This window comes from Eptatretus burgeri, chromosome 6 (genome assembly GCF_056783735.1).
Source record: "Eptatretus burgeri isolate ZD-2024b chromosome 6, Ebu_testis_v1, whole genome shotgun sequence".
Taxonomy (NCBI): Eukaryota; Metazoa; Chordata; class Myxini; order Myxiniformes; family Myxinidae; genus Eptatretus; species Eptatretus burgeri.
Window position 1 is genome coordinate 28,735,156 of NC_140966.1, and position 15,000 is coordinate 28,750,155.

At 49.2% G+C, this 15,000-nt stretch overlaps 1 protein-coding gene across 5 annotated transcripts in view; it reads left to right on the forward strand.

Moving 5' to 3' along the window:
* Positions 1-15,000, forward strand: part of HYI (hydroxypyruvate isomerase (putative)) — a 52,794-nt gene that overhangs the window by 22,735 nt on the left and 15,059 nt on the right. For 3 of the 5 annotated variants that reach the window (XM_085884400.1, XM_085884399.1, XM_085884401.1), the window contains exons 5-6: positions 1,642-1,720; positions 14,106-14,155. In XM_085884400.1, the coding sequence (XP_085740526.1) occupies positions 1,642-1,720; positions 14,106-14,155 (129 nt within the window). Of the gene's footprint in view, positions 1-1,641; positions 1,721-14,105; positions 14,156-14,504; positions 14,935-15,000 lie in introns of those variants that run through there. The other 2 variants (XM_085884402.1, XM_085884403.1) reach the window with 2 other exon arrangements.

Sequence of the window (15,000 nt, forward strand, 5' to 3'; positions counted from 1 at the left end):
ACCTCCGCCGCCAATACTGCTGGGTCACTTAAGTGAACCTGATATCCAATTCATTCAATTTGATGTCAACAGTGCTCACAGAGTTATTTGCAAGTTTCCCTTTTACTTTTTACTTTTACATACTCAATTCATTCGTCATAACTGGATTCCTTGAGACAGAAATTGATTTTACGTGGGTATATCCACCTGAAGTTCCAAAATCAGCCGCAATGATAATTTTGGCATGTTTTTTGTTGGAAATCACTTATAACATGAAGAAATGAAAAAAAAAATTGAAATTTAGTTGGAAAAAAAAGTTGCAAATTTTTTTTTTCTCCAACAAATTTTTTTTTTCTCCAACAAATTTTTTTTTTGAGGGGGGGGTTGGAAATCACTTAAAACATGTAGAAATGCAAAAAAAAAAAATTCAAATATTTTTTCAAAATGGCCGCCATAGCGGTCATTGGATTTTGGACCTAGTCCAAAATCTAATGGCATGATCCTTGGACCATACCTAATCCCCCCACCAAGTTTCGTCGAAATCCGTCGGAGTTTTTCCGTAATACTGTTCACAAACAAACAAACAAACAGAAAGGGGTGAAAACAGTGACCTCCGATCTTTGATTGCGGAGGTTAACAAACAAACGGGTGAAAACGGTAACCTCCGATCTTCGATGGCGGAGGTTAATAAAAGCCCAAAAAGCGAGGATCGTGTTAACATGAGCGGCTGCTCAGAGCTAATTAAACAATGGATGGTCTGGTGTAGTCTTTATCACCTGCACACTGGTGTTTGAAGGTCAAGTGACATGGGAATGAATGGGACTACATTTATGGATTAGCTGCTTGTCAATGTGGAGTGAGGTAGGCAGGGTGACCGAGAGGTACACGCACTCACCTCCAAATGGTCTAGCCTAGGTTCGAATTTCAGCCTAGCTAGAAACTATCATCTCTATGTTTCACATAGAGAGAGAGGGGTGATTCATCAATATCTGCCCATTCCGATGAACGTTAAACTGGTGTCACATCTGCCAGCATTCATTGGTGGATGTTAAAGATCCCACAGTCTCCTTCATGAGGAGAGCTATAGTCGGCACCCGAGCCATATCCCAAATTCCTACTCTTGCCTACAAAGGGCATATCTAGTCATCAACAGCACAGACACATCCTCAGCTGATGATGCTACTCTGCAGTCTTGCACTGCATACAAAAACAATGACTGGGGCTGAAGTGCAGACTGATGCACCTCTTTAGGTGCAATCAACTTGAGAATATACAAACCATGAAAGATCTTGCAAGAGCAAATGATGCAATCATAGCTTGTGCTAAAAAATTGCTACTTTTGGTGTAAAGACCCAGAGATGTTGGAAACTAGAAGATGTTAGACTTGTCGACCCATATTTGGTGGTGAGATAGAAAAACAATAAAGAACACAAGTTGGTAAATGTTTTGACATTAAATTATATCAGGGTAATTGTCATGGAAAATTTACACTACCAAAAAAAACCAATGAATGAAAATTGAATGGTAGAACAAAATTTAGATTCCTTTCAAAATGCTGTACTTTGTCGATAAATGTATTTCTCCTTGGTGCAGTTCATGCATATCATTGGCTTGCATACAGTGATGATGTCATTACATGAGTTTGGTGCCTTGTTTGTGCAGAACGGAATCATTGGTCTCGTGGAGCCGATAAACAACCGACTTACTGAGCCTCTCTATTTTGTGAATACCCCACATCAAGGTGAAGGTTCTTGAGACAAAGTTAAAATTTGGCTTTGGTAGGGGAGGGTTAATAAGATTTTGACACAAATGTGGATGAGAAATAAAAGATGCACAAAAGCCTTTTTAAAATACCTGAAAACAGCAAGCTGGGACATCTGTCGCTCATTGATGGAGAGTTGTTTTTTTTTTGTTTTGTTTTTTCCTTCTTCAATGAGTATTTCTTTCATATTAATATGGATGGTGATTCTCATGATAATCTTTAAGATATTTGGTGTTCCCATCTGGCTCGTGTCTACGGATGTCCTTGTGACTTTGAGCGTTCTTGTAAAGGTTTACCAATATCTCCTAATGTGGTCTTATGCTTTCATGTATTCTCCTCCATTCGTGTTAAATAGTACAGAACATCTTTGATCCTTCAAACTTACTGGGATGATTTATCTTTTGGTGTACATCACTTGTTGGTTCATCAGCCCATTCATTGGCATGCATGCAACACTTGCAATCCTCAATGTATTGTTCATCCTTGACAAATATCACACTCGCACCCTCACCCATGTCTCCTTGAATGGACCATCTGGACCCCCCCCCTCCCTGCTCCCTGAATCCTCTCAACAATCCTCTTGAAGTCCTTTCATTTAAGCTTCTGGGCCTCACTATCTGCCATGATCTTTGGGGAAAAAAAAATTGGAGGCCTGCTTGGAAAAATGAGAGAGCCATTTTTACAAGTTGGCCTCCAAAGCCAGTCGCTGACTGGGCATTCTCCATCATGCAAAGTCATTCCTTGGCACACCTGATCTCCTGACCACATGCAAAGCTTTCTTCTGCAGCCTGATGGGGTACTGCTCTTCCCTCTGGACTGGTGCTCCTGCCTCTCACCTTTCTCGGCTTCACACTGGAAATCAAGGCACTTTGGATCATTGGTATCTCCTGGGTTGAGGCTGAGTCTGTCTCTCTCTCTCACCCTCTCACCGCAGGCAGGTTGGTGGTCTTTGTCTTCTACCGTGTCCTCTCTGGCCTGGCCCCCTACTGCTCTGTCCGAGATATATCCCCCCATATTTCCACAGGGCGCTCAAGGTCTGCCAGAAACCCCCTTCTGGTAAAACTACGAAAGTCAAGAATCACTGCTCACCTTCACTCTTTCATTCCTCTTCTTTTTTTTTTCCCCCACCTTTGGAACAAACTCCCACACTCTTCAATCCCACTCTTCCCTCCAGGTCTTCAAAACAGCTGTTCACCACCACCACCTCTTGTCTTCCCCCATCCAGAACCATGATCTTTTCTACCCCTGCTAATCCACCCCAATCCCACCCCCTTCACATTCCCTGCTTTCCTTCCTGAAAGTCCCCATCGTGTAAGGACATGTAGTGTCCATCTTGTTTACCCTGTGTACCCCACCCCATCCCTCTCCCTTCCATGGATCTCCTCATGTCCACACTTTCCCCCCCCTTCCCTCTCCCACCCCTCTTTTGTCCTGCTCCCCTTGTGCGTTCTGTGTGTTAGCTCCCATTCGAGCCTCGACAGTGTTTGCAAAAATAATAATAATAAATCCCAAAGATTTCCGTTCACTTCTTTCCCTATCAGTGATCTCGATCCCCCCCAAAAAAATCCCAAATATCCGGCCTATCAGTGGGATACAAACTTGTAAGCTGTTCAGCCTGGTGGAGGTATGTGCTACTGAGTTCCGTTCTCGTTTGCAAACACTGAAAATTAATGCATTGCATTCTCAACCGATGTTCCACAAAAGTGTTGGTCCTGTCTTGTGGTCATCAGGTTGCAGGTTTTCAAGCGTCCATCCGTTTTGTGGTTTTCTTTACTCATGTACTCTTGTACATTGTGGCAAACATGCCTGGTTTGCATTGTGAGTGCAAACCAGGCATGCTGATTGCTAACGACTTTATTTACCATCCCCAGTCACAAAAGCTTGGATATTGTACTTCCACCAACCCTTAGAATTTATCAACCTTTTTCACTTTGGCAAGTTGCCGTTACATTACCAGAACCTTCTACCCTACCCCTTCTCATTCTCCTCCCTTGTTTGGACCTCTGCCACTATCTGGAATCTTTTTATTTGTTTTCCTCAGCATGCACAAGTAAACACTCGTACATACTCTGTGGCATTCTCTCCTCCAAGTATCAACCTATTTCCCTAATAGTGCTTCATGTGGTCATGTGTATTTCCTTTTTCATGATTTATCTGTGCTCATGATTCCTCCAGGTTTATCTTATTCTGCTTGTTACTCTCGTTAGTATTTGTCACATGATGTCGTATTCTGAATATCTCTTTTTATATATATTGTTGTGGTTGACGAAATTCGCAAACCACCTTTCAGGTCCCTTAGGTGAGATATCTCGGTAAGTATATGTGTAGTTAGGCCCAAACCCGTTGTTTAGAGGGAATAAATGTCATTCATGCGGGCTGCGACCCTTTTAGATAGCCGTTTTTCTTTCACTATCTTTATTTTGGACCAGCCGCCATTACTACCACCACCAACCACGTCTCAACAGCCATCACACAACAACCACCAACCGCAACGCCGCTTCACAACAACAGCCACGACCTTTACCGTCACAACTCGCCCTCGCAACCATCGCATCACCGTCATTCCCACGCCGCTTGTGGGCACCGATACTGGACTCGTGCAGGGCGCGCACCGAGCAGGGGTGCAAAAGCGCCGGCCTTTCCGAAGAAAACGGATCAAAAACTACTCACGCCCACTTCTGTTCCGTCCTATCGGCGAGCGTGGGGCGATTTGACCCCGCCTCCAGGTGCGTTGGAGTAATATCGCTATATGCAAATTCATGGATCAAAAAGCATTCACGCCCACTTTTCCTCGGTCCAATGGGGAGCCAGTTAGAGGTGAAGGGTCGGAGGTAAAGGGTCGAAGGTGAAGGAGCGAGGCCACGGGGCATATAAGGGGCTGCGTTCGTCAGTTAAGAGTTCGGAGGGGAGAGAGTTAAGAGTTGGCAGTCGGTGGAGTTGGGAAGAAGAAGCAGTAGTAGTCAGTTGAGTTAAGAGGACGGAGAGGAGAGAGTGAAGAGTTCGGAGCCAGTGAAGAGTTGGGACGAGTCAAGAGAGGAGACGGAGAGGGCGGTTGGACGGAGCTGTGGAGAGGGGGCGGCGGCGAAGACGGTCGAGGGGGTGCTCGTGTCGGAGTCGGGGAGCTGCGGAGGGGTGAGGCCGGCGGCGCGACCGAGGTCGTGGTGGAGACGCTCGTCGCGGGACCCGAGACAGGGAGATATCCACCCCCCCCCCGAGCATCAACAACCCCCTCCTGTTTCCCCCCGCGCTGAGATAGTGCGAGAAGGGGGCCCCGTTCCCACCCCATACCAGGCAGTCCCAGCGAGGCCCGCGGAGTCGGCGCGCCAGCGCCATTTTGCAGCTCATCACCAGACGGGTAGGCCCGACGCGGTCTCGGCCCCAGGCCCGCCTACCCCCCTCATCCTTGAGGGTGGTCCTTTTCTTTTGCTTTGAGTGTATGTGTTGTCGGCGCCGTCTGTGAAGTAAAACTGTATAAGTGTTGCCGTGTGCTCGGGAGTCGGTTAGATCTGCATTGTTGCATTTGCTTTTTGTGTATTATTGTGTTTCTTCTTCTTCTTTTACATTTGCTTTTGGTGTAATTGTATATGTGGGCTTTCCGTTCATCGCGAAATAAATGTGCTTCATGTTGAACTGTTTTCCCGTTTCACTTCGTCTTTTCCTCTATTGAATCTCCATCTTACTTCACGTAAAGGGTTGGTCGTGGACTAAAACGCCTGATAATTATTCGAACCGTCGAGGCCGACGATAACACCGCTCGGTTATCCCGATAGTACGGAACGGGTCGCTTAAAGTGGCCCGTGTCCAAAGTCGACCTGCGGCGAGGTGCGATCGCCCGGTCTACCCTCCGTGTGGGTACTTAGGTAGGTCGAATTTGGCGAGCAACCCTATCCCACGCGGGGGGCCGATTGGCACGATCGTGGTGAGGCCGAAAAGTCCACCCGTGACTAGTTCCCGGCGTTAGTCCGAGAGGGTCACGACTGGATTGTCCGTCCGGTTTGGCGACGTGCCGCGATTCGAGTTACGTGGCCGTTCGCACGCCGGCGGGCGCGAATCCGCAACACTGGTGTCAGGTCGTGCGATATAAACTCATCGCCCTCCTCGCGGCACTGGTATCGGAGAACGGGAAAACGGGCTCTCCTGTCTCCAGCTAAATTCACGGGAATCGGTCCAGGGGTGAGAAGAGCGACCCCCGATTCCCTCCAAATTACGAGCGAGCTAAATTAACCCTTTACGAGAAGCAAGATGGCGTCTCAAGGCGAGCGGGAGCCGGGGGTATTAGAAATGGATGTAGAATGTGTAGAATCCATGGTCCAGGATGAAATCCCCGTGCAGGAAATGTTGGTTGTACAGGAAAACGAACTCGCCCAACTGAACCCAGAGCCCGAAATAGGTGCGGCAGCGGCCGCGGTGTATGACACCTCCCCTCCCCCTCTCCACCAAAACCCCCCGATCCTTGCCGAATCGGCTCACCCAAGCGCACCCGACATGGCCCAACTATTCACCATGCTGGCAAAGATGAATGCGGATGTGCAACAAATGAATGCGGAAATGAAAACGAAAATGGATGCAAACACAAATGAAATGAAAGGCATGAACGAAAAGATGGATGCGAATACACAGCAAATGAACGAGATGGAAACAAACATGAAGGAAGAAATGAAAAAGCTGCGGGGTGAGACGCAGAACATGGGCCAAAGCCTGCAGGCGGGCATGAAGGCAGTGACCAGGGAGCTAAAAATGGCGACTCCACGTGTGGGAGCGAACGAGCTGGAAGGGGGTGCAACGGCTGTCGGGCCCGCGGTGGAGGCGGGTGAAAAATAATTCGGGGAACGTGTTGGGCGAGGGTCGTGACGGTAACCGAGAGGGACAAACTAATTGGGGTGACGGAGACGTGCACGAGGGAGATAACAAGGGAAGAGACGGAAATAATAGTTGAGACAAGGGAGGTAAAGGGTGAAGAGGTGACTGAGTTGGCAGAGACACGGGAGATGGGAACGATAGAGGGAAGACTACACGATGAAGACGGGGTAAGTGACGCACACACACACACACGGAGGTAGTGGAGGATAATGGGGGTGAGCTCGCGGACTGGGTAGAGACCCAGTGCGAGCAGTTGGATGGCCTCCTCCGGGAACGAGGGGAGGGAGTATGCCCCCTTGAGGCGAGTCACGACCAGGTGAGTTCGGTCGTGTTTTGCGAGGTTGAGGGGACGAGTGCTGTGAACGGGTGCTTGGAGAGCTTGGGGGGTATAGAGGCCCCGGAGACCCTTGTGGGGACACGAATCCCCAGTGTGGTTGTCCCTGTGTGTGTGGTGCAAGGTGTGAGTGCGTCCCCGTGTGTGGAAGCGACCCCATGTGTGAGTGGTGTGGTGGCGATTGTGCCGGTGTACGTGCTTCCCAGCACGCCGTGTGTAAAAGGGGCACCGCAAGTGGAAGAGGCCGTGTGTGTGGATGAAACGGCCAGTGTGGATGAGGCACCGCGGGTGAGTGCCCCCGCGTGTGTGAGTGAGGGACAGTGTGTGGATGAGGCACCGTGGATGATTGCCCCCGCATGTGTGAGTGGTGTGGTTTGTGTGAGGGAAATGGCACGAGTGAGTGGAGCCACGTGTGCGAGGGAGATGGCATGCGTGAGTGAACGGCCGAGTGTAAGGGAGACCGTGTGTGTGAGAGAGCGGTATGTAAGGGAGATGTCGGTGGGCATGTGTGAACATGAAGCCGCGTCTCCCGGTGTGAGTTTAATGGTGAGGTGTGTTAGCGTCGTAACACGCGGGAGTGCGTGTGTCGAATGGCGACGACGGCGACATGTGAGGAAAGAAAGCCGAGTAGCGGCTGTAGTTGTTTCGGGGACCGTGCCGGGTTCACCCAGCAGTGAGCACGAGGTCCGTGCTGTGCAACGCACGAGGCCCCCACGTGCTCGCTTGCGAGAGTGAAGTCCCGGTCCGGAAACGCACGCGGTGGATTTGCCGATCCCGCGGACGGACAAAGTTTAGGCAGCATTACGGATTTGGACCGGATGGGTTCTTCACGCAGGCGTGTGTGTTAAGCTCCAACGGGCAAAGCACATGTGTTCGCGTGGGGAACCCCTCGAGACGTGGGGCTTGTGTTTTTTTTTTATGTGCACGGTGACGTCATGGCTGCACGTGGGGTTGGAATCCGGCAGGAGGGGTATCCCTGCCGGATGGTACCGTCCAAGGAGGGATGAGGTACAAGTGCAGCTGCATGACGTCACGGGCAGGTGCAAAGTGCGCGAGCTGTGAGTAGCCGCGCTGGTGCTGCGCATGCAAAAAAAAAAAAAAAACAGCAAGCCTCGCTTTCGGGTGAACAAGATTCCTGGGCAAGGGGTGGATGATCCCCTTGACCGGGGCACAGGATGGAAACTAGTTAGGGGGAAGGGTTAGCTTAGCTAGACCGACTTCATGGGGCAGGGGTAAGTCCTCATGGAGTCCGTGGAATGGATGAGTTAGAGGGATTGTAGCCAGATTTAGGTGGGGAAATTGATTAATGGGATTATTTGGGGACAGTGACAGACTTGTGAATGTGTAGAGGGGACGTAGTTTAGCTACGTAGTGTTAAAAGGAACGTGCTGTAGTTTAAGGGACGACGTGGGAGCACGAGTTAGTTAGGGGAGGTAGTTTGAAGGATGGCAGGGTTCAGCGTGAGTGTGTTGAAGAGTTGTGGGTTGTGAGGTGAGTACGTGTGCTTGTTGAGTGAGTGAGGCCAGCGGGTCTGTGTGTATGGAGCGAATGGGGACTGCATGGTGCGATGAGTGATTGGGGGGGAGGAGTGACTCCCACCCAAGGGACCCCGGGGTCAGTGTAGAGTGAGTTAGGGGGTTAGTCAAATTTACAAAATGGAGGTCGTTTTGTTGTTGGTGGGAGTGTAGGCTCGAAACCCGTTTGGAGGGGTGCAGGAGCCCTGTTGACGGGCTGGGAGCGTGGCTGCGAAAGGTGAGTATCGCTGAGTGGGTACCCCGGGCACCAGGCTAGTCGGCCGTGGTAGGCCAAGGGCCCATGGGGGGGCCGGGATAGCGTAGTGGGCACGGGTGCGCCTGCTTGGTGCGGGGGCCCGGGGTGCCATTAGCCGCGTGGGCAGTGTTGTGGGCACGGGTGACCCTCGGAAAGGGGCCCGGGAAGCCAGCCTGCCACGTGTGCGTTTCAGGGGAGGTGCCATGGGGGGCACTCCCCGGTGTTTAGGGAGCTGGTAGGCTCGGAGGCAGTGTAGTGCCCGGGGGTGCCATCGTAGTGGAATCGGCAGAGGGTCGTGCCTGCCAAAGGGAGCCACGTGTCCCAGCCATGAGACCGTGTGAGGGCACGGAGAGAAAATTGGGGGGCGAGGCCCGAAATTGTGAGGACACCAACACGGGCGACGGGAATCTGGGTTGTTAGAACCAATAGTTTAAGCGAGAGGCGCTTGTTGAAAGCCCCGGGGTAGTTTAACAGTTAAATGGATAGGGTAGAATAGGAAGTGTACCCCTCCGCACCATCCATCCCCTCGCTCTCGTTGTGGGCCGCTGGACCCACTTTGGTTATAGATCGCTGAAGTCTGGGGAGGCCATCCTGAGGCTTCGTTGGGCCTCGGCACAGGACGTTAGCTCTCCCTTATTCCCCTCCGGGAAGGGAACGTAGGGGTTGGGAGTAGGCTCGGTGACAGGATAGGTTAGCCGAACAAGGACGATAAAGGGGGTTAGGGGACGATTTCTCGTGGGGAAGTAAAAATAAAAAAATAAGTTGGGGCTAAATTGGGGTTTGACAAATTAAGGGAGTGGGTATAGACAGTGACAGGCAAAGGCGATAGGTTGGGAGGGAGACCGTAGGGTAGGTCCGAGCCCGCCTTCCGAGTGGCCAGCACCACTGCACTCCCTCCACCAACCTCCACTGAACGGCAAAGGCTGGCCAGCTTCATCTGCTGGCTGTGTTGCCGTAAAGCCTGTGCCGGCCAGTTCATCTGCCGGCTGGCTGTTTTTCTTCAAGGCCTGTGCCGGCCAGTTCATCTGCCGGCTGTGGTTGCCTGCAGCGGCCTTCTTCTGCGGGCTGTGTTTGCCTGCTGCCTTTGCCTTGCCCACTGCCCACGTTCACCAGCCCCGTTCAATTTTGCTTTGCCCCCCCCCCTGTTCATTTCCGTGCGCGCCGGGATCATCGTAAAAGCAACAGTTTGCAAGCTGCGAGAACTGCCCTGTTGGCAGCTACAACACGGGCCTGCAGTGGCGGCCCGTGCACCGTGTTTGCATCCATCCATTCGTTGTGTTCATTGCGTGTGCCACTTGAGCTGGCACGGAGACTGCATTTGTGCAGCCCATGCACCGTTGTGGTTCACTTCGTTCAGTTCAAAAGGGAAGGCCTTGGACTGCGTGTGAGCAGCCGGCCACGTTCCCTGTCACCTGCATTGTTTGAGTCAGAGACTGCATGCGAGCAGCCTGGCTCCCTGCTAACTGCTTTCTTTTTGCAGAGTTCATTGATCCTGGGCCATGGTTTAGTGTAAAATTTGTAAGTTAAGGTAAGATGTACTATAAATATGAGTGCGCCCCCGGCATGTCTGTCCTTGCGCCGGCAATTTTTTTTTAAGTCGTCCGTGTGAGTGAGTTTGTTTAGGTAGTTACTCAGCCCACATGTTATTTATTTTGGGGACACGAATACCATGAATGTCGCACTCAGGGATCCGTAGGTAAAATGTACTAGGGGAAAACTACACATGATGGCACACGAGAATTTGACGACTCGGGACGAGTCTGTAAAAAGGGGAGGGGGTAGTGTTGTGGTTGACGAAATTCGCAAACCACCATTCAGGTCCCTTAGGTGAGATATCTCGGTAAGTATATGTGTAGTTAGGCCCAAACCCGTTGTTTAGAGGGAATAAATGTCATTCATGCGGGCTGCGACCCTTTTAGATAGCCGTTTTTCTTTCACTATCTTTATTTTGGACCAGCCGCCATTACTACCACCACCAACCACGTCTCAACAGCCATCACACAACAACCACCAGCCGCAACGCCGCTTCACAACAACAACAACCCCAACAGCCACGACCTTTACCGTCACAACTCGCCCTCGCAACCATCGCATCACCGTCATTCCCACGCCGCTTGTGGGCACCGATACTGGACTCGTGCAGGGCGCGCACCGAGCAGGGGTGCAAAAGCGCCGGCCTTTCCGAAGAAAACGGATCAAAAACGACACGCCCACTTCTGTTCCGTCCTATCGGCGAGCGTGGGGCGATTTGACCCCGCCTCCAGGTGCGTTGGAGTGTGGTCGCTATATGCAAATTCATGGATCAAAAAGCATTCACGCCCACTTTTCCTCGGTCCAATGGGGAGCCAGTTAGAGGTGAAGGGTCGGAGGTAAAGGGTCGAAGGTGAAGGAGCGAGGCCACGGGGCATATAAGGGGCTGCGTTCGTCAGTTAAGAGTTCGGAGGGGAGAGAGTTAAGAGTTGGCAATCGGTGGAGTTGGGAAGAAGAAGCAGTAGTAGTTAGTTGAGTTAAGAGGACGGAGAGGAGAGAGTGAAGAGTTCGGAGCCAGTGAAGAGTTGGGACGAGTCAAGAGAGGAGACGGAGAGGGCGGTTGGACGGAGCTGTGGAGAGGGGGCGGCGGCAAAGACGGTCGAGGGGGTGCTCGTGTCGGAGTCGGGGAGCTGCGGAGGGGTGAGGCCGGCGGCGCGACCGAGGTCGTGGTGGAGATGCTCGTCGCGGGACCCGAGACAGGGAGATATCCACCCCCCCCCCCCCGAGCATCAACAACCCCCTCCTGTTTCCCCCCGCGCTGAGATAGTGCGAGAAGGGGGCCCCATTCCCACCCCATACCAGGCAGTCCCAGCGAGGCCCGCGGAGTCGGCGCGCCAGCGCCATTTTGCGGCTCATCACCAGACGGGTAGGCCCGACGCGGTCTCGGCCCCAGGCCCGCCTACCCCCCTCATCCTTGAGGGTGGTCCTTTTCTTTTGCTTTGAGTGTATGTGTTGTCGGCGCCGTCTGTGAAGTAAAACTGTATAAGTGTTGCCGTGTGCTCGGTAGTCGGTTAGATCTGCATTGTTGCATTTGCTTTTTGTGTATTATTGTGTTTCTTCTTCTTTTACATTTGCTTTTGGTGTAATTGTATATGTGTGCTTTCCGTTCATCGTGAAAAAAATGTGCTTCATGTTGAACTGTTTTCCCGTTTCGCTTCGTCTTTTCCTCTATTGAATCTCCATCTTACTTCACGTAAAGGGTTGGTCGTGGGCTAAAACGCCCGATAATTAATCGAACCGTCGAGGCCGACGATAACACCGCTCGGTTATCCCGATAGTACGGTACGGGTCGCTTAAAGTGGCCCGTGTCCGAAGTCGACCTGCGGCGAGGTGCGATCGCCCGGTCTACCCTCCGTGTGGGTACTTAGGTAGGTCGAATTTGGCGAGCAACCCTATCCCACGCGGGGGGCCGATTGGCACGATCGTGGTGAGGCCGAAAGGTCCACCCGTGACTAGTTCCCGGCGTTAGTCCGAGAGGGTCACGACTGGATTGTCCGTCCGGTGGGCGACGTGCCGCGATTCGAGTTACGTGGCCCTTCGCACGCCAGCGGGTGCGAATCCGCAACAATATATATATATATATATATATATATATATATATATATATATATATATATATATATATATATATATATAATTATTTTTACCTGTTGCTTTGCTGATGGATTTAATCAAGACAGCATCATGCTGTACATGACAAACATCCTACTCCATTCACTCTATCATTTGTCTGAGGTCATCTTCCATCTGTTTGGAAGTCAGTTGACATCAGCTCTATTCGCTGCTTATATATTGCATGCGCAAAAATCGCTTCTGCTTTGTTGCGAAGCTCAGTGTTCGATGCTTTGGTTTGAACCTCTGCTGAAAATGAGTGAAATGAAAATAAACCAATGTCACCCGCAGGGTGACATGTATCTTGCCAAAAGGTGACCACGTGTGACTTCTTTAAGGTCACACTGAGGTGAACAGAGCTGCTATCCACCAGGAGCGACTCCTTGAGGAATATCTGCCTACGAGAGATTCCGATGAGAATCGTTCGACAGAGTAACCATGAAAAATATGCGTTTGCCTCATAACGTCACCAAATGACGTCATAATGTCTCAAGCTTGACATATCTAGAAAGCACTCATCGAGATGTTCAATTTGAGGTACTACACGATATGGTTCCTAAAACTTGAAAATTTGACCTTGGGGTCAAATATGTTTGACCTTAGGCGTTAACCATGAAGGTCAAGGCCAATCGTCACCAAAAATTAATCAGCTGAGCGCCAGACCATGAACTATATTCCCATGAAGTTTGAAGACTATCGGATCAAAATTACTCAACAAATAAGGGTTTCGTCGACTCCCCTGATTTGCGACAAAGTGACCTTGACCTTTGACCTTGACCTTCAAAATTTTATTCGCTGAAAGGGACCTCTATAGGCCTCTGATATGCGAAGTTACAAAAATTTCCAATGATAACTGTGCTCTGCAGAATTTTTTATAAGTGATTACAGACAAAATAAAAAAAAACATACAAGCTGACTAACATATCTTGCAAAAACTTCGTTTTGGCAAGATAAAAATTTAAAATTTTGAATTGTTCTCACTCAGATTTTAATATCATGTGCATTATCGAATTGTTTAAACTTTATAAAAGAATTTTGATTTGTAATCCCGAGGACCAGCGAGTGGAACTATGCAATACACATTTACATGGAGAGAATTTGGGTCTTCGCCCCTTGCCCCACCCCCCCCACCCCACCATAAACTCCCTTCCCCCACCCCCCCCCCCACCATAAACTCCCTTCCCCAGATATGCTAACCTGACAGAAACCATACCTGGGATACCCTTCAGCAACATGCAAATTTGGTTGAGTAGTTTTTTTTTTTTTTTTTAGTTTTTGAAGCATATATGAACAAACAAAACGATATACAAATTCACATTATTTATATATATATATATATATATATATATATATATATATATATATATATATATATATATATATATATATATATATATATATATATATATATACTGTATATATACATTTTTTTTTTTTGTTTTAATCCTCACAACTGCAATCTATCCGCTGAATTCTGACTCGGGCCAAATACTCAAGCACCATCTAATTATTAATAATGCATGTAGCGTGTGGGTGGCAGATTATTGCACCAATTGTTAATTTCTGCAGGCAAGTTTATTTTTTCGTATTTTAAGGTCAAAATATGGGTATTGTCAGTTGCAGTATTTGAGATGCAATGCAGTATTATATAGTGTTCTATTAAACACTAGGCTGATGGTTTTAATATCAACAGCAGTGCTCACACTGGAATGGAACAATCAAGAACTTGCACTGATTCCTCTTGTTATTCATTTCCAGCCTTGGATATTGTGCAGAAGGTGAATCGGCCAAACATAAAGCTGCAGCTGGTGAGATGCACATGTACAAGAATGCGATTTATTTATTTATTTTTGACATTACATTGGCAACGGATACAACTTGGTAATGGCTCTCCCTTTCCTGGTCTTTATTTCCTTAAGTCTTAATTGCTCAATGCAAGCTCCAAATAAATTTAAATTTCTCCAGCTCTTGATTTGGAGAATTCATCTATTCTTCAAATGCTGTTCTCCACTCCTTGGATAATCTGTGAAAGACAAAGGAGTCACATTTGTTTTAATGTAATTAAGTTAGGAGTGGATTATACACTATTGGGTTGACAGGATACATTAGAGGTGTTCACTCTTTTTTTTTTTTTAATTTTTAATTTTTTTTTTTAAGTTTCTAAGGCTCGTAGTGCAGCTGCCACACACACATGGACACAGCCGAATGCACAAGCCAAAAACAACCACTGTGTTTGGGGGAAGTGCCATCACTTCCCGGGGCACTCTGGGTACCAGCGATGTTGCAACAATGGCGCCGCTTTTCTCACCACATTGTGAGGTATTTCCTAAGGAGGAATTTCCTCTTTCCCATGGATGGAAACCTATGGGGATTGTCGGTGCTCGTAATCTTTTAAAAGCTGAGCATCAAGTTCAAGCAGCAAGTACCATTAAATAAATATTTGGTACGACTCAGCCAGGATTTGAACTGCTGACCTTCCAGACTTGGAGCGGATGCTCTAACCATTACACTGTTGAGTCTGGTTTGCTTCTGAGCTGTTTCGCCTGAGTTTGAATCTTGACCCAGCTATAAACTCTCATCCTGGTGTTTTGCATGCAGGGCGAAAGAACGGTGTGTTCCGTCCCTCGGATGGACATTAGGTGGTAGATGTCAA